This window comes from Salvelinus sp. IW2-2015, linkage group LG11 (genome assembly GCF_002910315.2).
Source record: "Salvelinus sp. IW2-2015 linkage group LG11, ASM291031v2, whole genome shotgun sequence".
In the NCBI taxonomy this organism is placed as follows: Eukaryota; Metazoa; Chordata; class Actinopteri; order Salmoniformes; family Salmonidae; genus Salvelinus; species Salvelinus sp. IW2-2015.
Window position 1 is genome coordinate 43,122,374 of NC_036851.1, and position 8,087 is coordinate 43,130,460.

General features: G+C 45.9%; 1 protein-coding gene across 1 annotated transcript in view; it reads right to left on the reverse strand.

Annotated features, from left to right (window-relative positions):
* LOC111970443 (plexin-A1-like) overlaps positions 1–8,087 on the reverse strand; it is a 443,296-nt gene that overhangs the window by 39,054 nt on the left and 396,155 nt on the right. The window contains exons 22-23 of the mRNA XM_023997171.3: positions 6,176–6,324; positions 2,119–2,369 (exon numbers count right to left, since the gene is read on the reverse strand). Coding sequence (XP_023852939.1) covers positions 2,119–2,369; positions 6,176–6,324 — 400 coding nt within the window. The remainder of the gene's footprint in view (positions 1–2,118; positions 2,370–6,175; positions 6,325–8,087) is intronic.

The following is an 8,087-nucleotide window of genomic DNA, read 5'->3' on the forward strand; positions in this document are numbered from 1 at the left end:
ATCATCTATACTTTTCTACCTCTCCTCCGCCCTCCTCCATGCCTCCTAATCTAACCACCCTCTCCTCTTACCTCTGGTTGTCCCCTACCCTGCACCTTGCCCATCTCTTTTCTAACCTGACTCTCTACTTCTCATCTCTTCTACCTCTCCTCTACTCTCCTTGTCCCTCTCTCCTCTCATCTCTTCTAACCTCCTCCTCTACTCTCTCTGTCCTCCTCCCTCTCATCCTCTTCTACCTCTCTCTACTTCTCATCTCTTCTACCTCTCCTCTACTCTCTTGTCCCTCTCTCCTCTCATCTCTTCTACCTCTTCCTCTACCTCTTGTCCCTCTCTCCTCTCATCTCTTCTACCTCTTCTCTACTTTCTCATCTCTTCTACCTCTCATCCTTAACTCTCTGTCCCTCTCTCCTCTCATCTCTTCTACCTCTCCTGTACATCTCTTGCTCCTCTCTCCCTCTCATCTCTCTTCTAACCTCTCCTCTACTCTCGTTGTCCCTCTCCTCCGCTCATCTCTTTCTACCTCTTCCTGTACTCTCTTGTCCCCTCTCTCCTCCATCGCTTCGATGAGAGGAGAGAGGGACAAGAGAGTAGAGGAGAGGTAGAAGAGATGAGAGGAGAGAGGGACAAGAGAGTAGAGGAGAGGTAGAAGAGATGAGAAGTAGAGAAGAGGTAGAAGAGATGAGAGGAGAGAGGGACAAGAGAGTAGAGGAGAGGTAGAAGAGATGGAGAGCAGAGGAGAGGTAGAAGAGAGAGAGGAGAGAGACAGGTAAAAAGTAGAGTGGACCAGGACAGAACAAGCTTTTGGCCACTACCTGACCTGATACTAGTGGACAACAACTCCTTAATAATCAGGCTAGGTGTGTGCGAGCGCTCGCCCATGCTTCATCTTCATATTACTGGGGAAAGAGTAACCATGACAGCGTATTGCCACATCTCTCCAGAGGGCCTTTATGTGACATCATGCCAATTTCACCGTGGCAGCAGACTGGCTCAACGTTGTTTATTTGATTAGATTTTAATTACGTGTCTCTCAGTGGAGACGGGAAAACATCCAGTTTTTATCATTTCATGTTTAATTCCCATTTATTAAATGGAGCTGGTTCATTTCTCTCTATGTGTCTCTATAATTTATTTTTCTCTCTCCTTTTCTTCATGTCTCTCTCTTTCTCGGTCTCCCCTTTTCTGCCTTAACATTCCATTCTCTCTCCTCATTTCTCTCTTTCTCTCTCTTGACCTCATTCTACCTCCATCTTTCTCAGTCTGTAATCTGTCCTTCGTAATCTGTCCAAGTACTCTGTTTCTCCCTTTCTCCTTCTGTCTTTCCATCTCTGTCGACACTCCACACCCACACCTCCTTTCACGCTTTCTCCTTCTCCACCTCCCTCCGTCTGTTTGGTTTAGTAGTTATTTCTGCCCTGTGTGGCTGTCTGTCTGTCTGGGCCCCCTCAGGGAGACCGTGTGTGCGCTCAGGGGTGTAATCCTTTCTGACAGAGACAGGGCTGAGGCGGAGAGGAGAGGGGGAGGAGGAGAGGTACTGCATTCACCTCAGGCGGACCTAAAAAGGTAGGCTACAGTCAATGGCAGTCTACAGTGACCCTCCATAATCTCAGCACACATTACAATGGCTAACTGCTAAATGAAACAGCTATCCTCTCTCTTTCCTGTCTACCAGGCTGATCAATCCTGTCTCGTTCCTGTCCACCAAGCTATTGCTGATCAATGATGTCTTGTTCCTGTCTACCAGGCTATCGCTGATCAATCCTATCTCATTCGTGTCTACTGGTCAATCCTGTCTCGTTCCTGTCTACCAGGCTAAGGCCGATCAATCCTGTCTCGTCCCTGTCTACCAGGCTCAATTCTACAACCTATAGGGTACGCCAGTGTTTCAACTCATCCTCAAGCTCTGATCATTTGAATCCACTGTGTAGTACTAGGGCAATAACTAAAACATGCACCCCTTGGGGTCCACTGGATTGACTTTGGAAGATGCTGGGATACGCAAATAGCCAACCTTTACTCATACCTTTACTCATACCTTAACCCGGGTAGGAGGTACCTTCTCCAGCCCCCCTCCCCCGCTACACAAATAGCCCAACCCAACACAAAAGTGGACCATACCGTCTCAACAGTAGCTTGGGGTGGTTCTTGCTCTCCAGGTTCTTGTCAATGAGGTCGGACAGCAGCTGCTTCAACACCCCTGTGGCGTATTCCATCTCTCCCTGGAGCGCCGTCATGACCAGCGATGCCACGTTGCCGCGGTCGCGCATGGAGAAGGAGCGTTGTGCTTCCAGCGTGCGGATAAAGGTCAACAGGAAGTGCTTCTTGGTGAGCAGCTGGCCAAACAGGGTGAGACCCTTCTCCACATTGGCCTGACCTATAGTGGGAGGAGGGAGGGAGGAGGGAGGGAGGGAGGGAGGGAGGGAGAGGGAGGGAGGGAGGGTGGAGGAGAGAGAGAGAGAAAGGTTTGGTGGACAGAACAACTTTTATATACTTTCTAGGTCCTAAATAACGAAACTACAGTACATGACCAAATGTATGTGTACACCTGCTCGTCAAACATCTCATTMATATGGAGTAGGTCTCCCTTTGCTGCTATAACAGCCTCCCCTCCTCTGGGAAGGCTTTCCGCTCGATGTTGGAACATTGCTGCGGGGACATGCTTCCATTCAGCCACAAGAGCATTAGCGAGGTCAGGCACTGATGTTGGACAATTATGCCTGGCTCGCAGTCGGTGTCAGAATTCATTCCAAAGGTGTTCGATGGGGTTGAGATCAGGGCTCTGTGCAGGCCAGTCAAGTTCTTCTAAGCCGATCTCTACAAACCATTTCTGTATGGACCTCACTTTGTGCACGGGAGCATTGTCATGCTGAAACAGGAAAGGGCCTTCCCCAAACTGTTGCCACAAAGTTGGAAGCACAAAATCATCTAGAATGTCATTGTATGCTGTAGCGTTAATATTTCCCTTCACTGGAACTAAGGAGCATAAACCGAACCATGAAAAACAGAATCAGACCGCTATTTCTCCTCCACCAAACTTTAAAGTTGGCACTATGCATCGGACTGCCAGATGGTGAAGGGTGATTCATCACTCTAGAGAACGTGTTTCCACTGCTCCAGAGTCCAATGGCGGGGACCTTTACACCACTCCAGCCGACGCTTGGCATTGCGCATGGTGATCTTAGGCTTGTGTGCGGCTGCTCGGCCATGGAAACCCATTTCATGAAGTTCCCAACAAACAGTTATTGTGCTGATGTTGCTTCCAGAGGCAGTTTGGAACTTGGTAGTGAGTGTTGCAACTGAGGACAGATGATGCGCTTCAGCACTCGGCGGTCCCGTTCTGTGAGCTTGTGTGGCCTACCACTTTGCGGCTGAGCTGTTGTCGCTCCAAGACGTGTCCACTTCACAATAACAGCACTTACAGTTGACCGGGGAAGCTCTAGCAGGGCAGATATTTGACAAACTGAAAGTCACTGAGCTCTTCAGTGAGGCCATTCACTAGAGGTCGACCGATTACGATTTTTCAACACCGATACCAATTATTGGAGGACCAAAAAAAGACACAGATTAATTGGCCGATTTTTATATATATATTTACTGAATATAACAATACTGAATGAACACTTTTATTTTAACTTAATATAATATATAAATAAAATCAATTTAGTCTCAAATAAATACTGAAACATGTATTTACACATCAATTTGGTTTAAATAATACAAAAGCACAGTGTTGGAGAAGAAAGTAAAAGTGCAATATGTGCCATGTAAAAAAAGCTAACGTTTAAGTTCCTTGCTCAGAACATATGAAAGCTGGTGGTTCCTTTTAACATGAGTCTTCAATATTCCCAGTTAAGAAATGTTAAGTTGTAGTTATTATAGGACTATTTCTCTCTATACCATTTGTGTTTCATATACCTTTGAGTATTGGCTGTTCTAATAGGCACTATAGTATTGCCAGCCTAATCTCGGGAGTTGATAGGCTTGAAGTCAAACAGCGCAATGCTTGAAGCACAGCGAAAGAGCTGCTGGCAAACGCAGGAAAGTGCTGTTTGAATGAATGCTTACGAGCCTGCTAATGCCTACCACCGCTCAGTCAGACTGCTCTATCAAATATCAAATCATAGACTTAATTATAATATAATAAACACACAGAAATAGGAGACTTAGGTCATTAATATGGTCAAATCAGGGAACTATCATTTCGAAAACAAAACGTTTATTCTTTCAGTGAAATACGGAACCGTTCCGTATATTATCTAACGTGTGGCATCCCTAAGTCTGTTACATTGCACAACCTTCAATGTTATGTCATAATTATGTAAAATTCTGGCAAATTAATTACGGTTTTGTTAGGAAGAAAKGGTCTTCACACAGTTCACAATGAGCCAGGCGGCCCAAACTGCTACATATACCCTGACTGCTTGCACAGAACGCAAAAGAAATGACTCAATTTCCCTAGTTAAAAGAAATTCATGTTAGCAGGCAATATTAACTAAATATGCAGGTTTAAAAATATATACATGTGTATTGATTTTAAGAAAGACATTGATGTTTATGGTTCGGTACATTGGTATAACGACAGTGCTTTTTTCGCGAATGTGCTTGTTAAATCATCACCCATTTGGCGAAGTAGGCTGTGATTCAATGATAAATTAACAGGCACCGCATTGATTATATGCAACGCAGGACAAGCTAAATAAACTAGTAATATCATCAACCATTTGTAGTTAACTAGTGATTATGTTGAGATTGATTGTTTTTTATAAGATAAGTTTAATGCTAGCTAGCACCTTACCTTGGTTCCTTGCTGCACTCGCGTAACAGGTGGTCAGCCTGCCACGCAGTCTCCTCGTGGAGCGCAATGTAATCGGCCATAATCGCCGTCCAAAAATGCTGATTACCGATTGTTATGAAAATTTGAAATCGGCCCTAATTAGTCGGCCATGCCAATTAATCGGTCGACCTCTACCATTCACATACACAGCAAGCACACACACAATACATCTGAAGACCCAACAACATTACTTTTGGATGTATGAATAAAGCTACTACCCTATCCAGTTCCACCATCCTCCAACCATTTCAATTTATCTATTTCTCCCCTCTCTCTATCCACCCCTATCCCCCCCCCCCCCCCCCCCCCCTCTCTCTCTCTCCCTCCCCCTCTCTCCAAACTAGAATGCCGGGTCATCTTGAGAGGAGTGAGTGTCTGGTCGTCTTGTAGGAAGGTGAACCTCATGGCCAAATAAGAAATTGATCTGTGTGCTACAGCGGAGGCTGATTGCATCTGGGATACAAATGAAAACCTGATGCTACGCGCCAGAGAGACAGACGTGCAAAATAGTCAGTAGATATGCTGCTAGTCGTGCTCCTCTTTCCTCTTCTCACCCCCTCAGAGGTGATGCCATACAAAACATGCACCAGACCGGACAGTGCATCTTCTATTGAGTCTGCAGGTGGGTGTGATGGTATTGTAATGTGTGTGTGTGTGTGTGGTGGGGTTGTGTGTGTGTGTGTGATGGTATTGTAATGTGTGTGTGTGTGGGGTGGGGTTGTGTGTGTGTGTGTGATGGTGATGGTATTGTAATGTGTGTGTGGGGTTGTGTTTGATGGTATTGTAACAGGTGTAGGCCATGCTATCTTGACGTGGCGATGTGGTGCAGTTGAGTGATAGATACATCACTTCTCTTGACTGGTGAAGAAATAGAATGTAATGGCAGAGTGTTGCATTGAATGTGTGAGACCTGTTTCTCAGGCCCTAGCCATGCTATGGCCTTGTTAAGGCCATCTAAAAGTCTCTCAGTTCCACAGAGTGTTAGGTACGTCCAGGGCCTGTATTCACAAAGTGTTTCAGAGTGCTGATCTAGAATCCATTTTGCCTATTAGATCACAATAAGACGGGGGACCTGATACTAKGTTAGAAATAGGGGGGCTGGGAACCCCTATAACAAATCAGGACTCCCACATAAGAATTAAAACAATGTGGCCCYGCTCCCATTTGTTTTTTTAAAGAGTTCAATATCTGACACCCCCAAGAGTCAATGCATAACACTGGGTGTTACTGACCCTTACCTCCATCTCCTTGAGCACRGGGTGGACCTCCCACTCTCCATCCCTCTATCCCTATTCCCCCTTATCCATCTCTCTCACCCTCTATCACTATACAGTTACTGACCCGTACCTCCATCTCTTTGAGCACAGGGTGGTCCTCAATGCCGGGGAAGAGGACCCTCATGGCGTAGGTCCTGTATTCCAGGAAGGGGATTCCCGTTCCATCCAGCTCCTGGGTCAGCTCATGGATGTCTGTCTGCAGCTCTGCAAAGGCTGGGTGGAGGGAGAGAAATAATGAATCTATTGTTATGTTAATAATGATTATCTTGTACACCGGATGTGTACCAAACTCACTAAAAGTGGCAGTAATAAAGCCTCTCTTGAAAAAGCCAAACCTTGACCCAGAAAATATAAAAAACTATCGGCCTATATCGAATCTTCCATTCCTCTCAAAAATTTTAGAAAAAGCTGTTGCGCAGCAACTCACTGCCTTCCTGAAGAAAAACAATGTATACAAAATGCTTCAGTCTGGTTTTAGACCCCATCATAGCACTGAGACTGCACTTGTGAAGGTGGTAAATTACCTTTTAATGGCGTCAGACCGAGGCTCTGCATCTGTCCTCGTGCTACTAGACCCTCTGACAAATCAACTGTACATTTCGGTGTTCCTCAAGGTTCCGTTTTAGGACCACTATTGTTTTCACTATATATTTTACCTCTTGGGGATGTCATTCGAAAACATAATGTTAACTTTCACTGCTATGCGGATGACACACAGCTGTACATTTCAATGAAACATGGTGAAGCCCCAAAATTGCCCTCGCTAGAAGCCTGTGTAGCTCTGTGGTCCGGCGCGGAAACGAGATGGCCGCCTCGCTTCGCGTTTCTTGGAAATATGCAGTATTTTGTTTTTTTATTGTTATTTCTTACATCGGTACCCAGGTAATCTTAGGTTTCATTACATACAGTCGGGAGGAACTACTGAATTACGATTAACGTCAACTCATCATCGTTCCTACCAGGAATATGACTTTCCCGAAACGGATCCAGTGTTTGCCTTCCACCCAATACAATGGATCTGATCCCAGCCGGCGACCCTGTGCGACGCCGTAAAAGGGGCAAACGAGGCGGTCTCCTGGTCAGGCTTCGGAGACGGGCACATCGCGCTCCACTCCCTAGCATACTACTCGCCAATGTCCAGTCTCTTGACAATAAGGTTGATGAAATCCGAGCACGGGTAGCATCCAGAGAGACATCAGGGATTGCAACGTGCTCTGCTTCACGGAAACATGGCTAACTCAAGAGACGCTAACGGAGTCGGTGCAGCCAGCTGGTTTCTTCATGCATCGCGCCGACAGAAACAACATCTTCACTGGTAAGAAGAGGGGCGGGGGGGTATGCCTTATGATTAACGAACGTGGTGTGATCATCATAACAACCACACGGAACTCAAGTCATTCTGTGTCACCTGATCTAGAACTCCTCACACAATCAAATGTCGACCGCATTATCTACCAAGGAATTCTCTCGATCATAATCACAGCCGTATATATCCCCCCCAAGCAGACACATCGATGGCCCTGAACAAACTTTATCTGACTCTTTGTAAACTGGAACCACACACCCTGAGGCTGCATTCATCCGTAGCTGGGGATTTAACAAGGCTAATCTAAAAACAAAACTCCCTAAATTCTATCAGCATATCGATTTGTGCTACCAGGCGCTGGAAAAACCCTAGATCATTGTTATACTAATTTCCGACCATATAAGGCCCTCCCCGCCCCCCTTTCGGAAAAGCTGACACCGACTCCATTAGTTGATTCCAGCCTACAAACAGAAACTAAAACAACAAGCTCCCGCGCTCAGGTCTGTTCAGCGCTGGTCCGACCAATCTGATCCAGCTTCAAGACTGCTTCGATCACGCGGATTGGAATATGTTCCGCATGCGTCCAACAACAATATTGAGAATATGCTGATTCGGTGAGCGAGTTCATTAGGAAGTGCATTGACGATGTCGTACCACAGCAACGATTAAA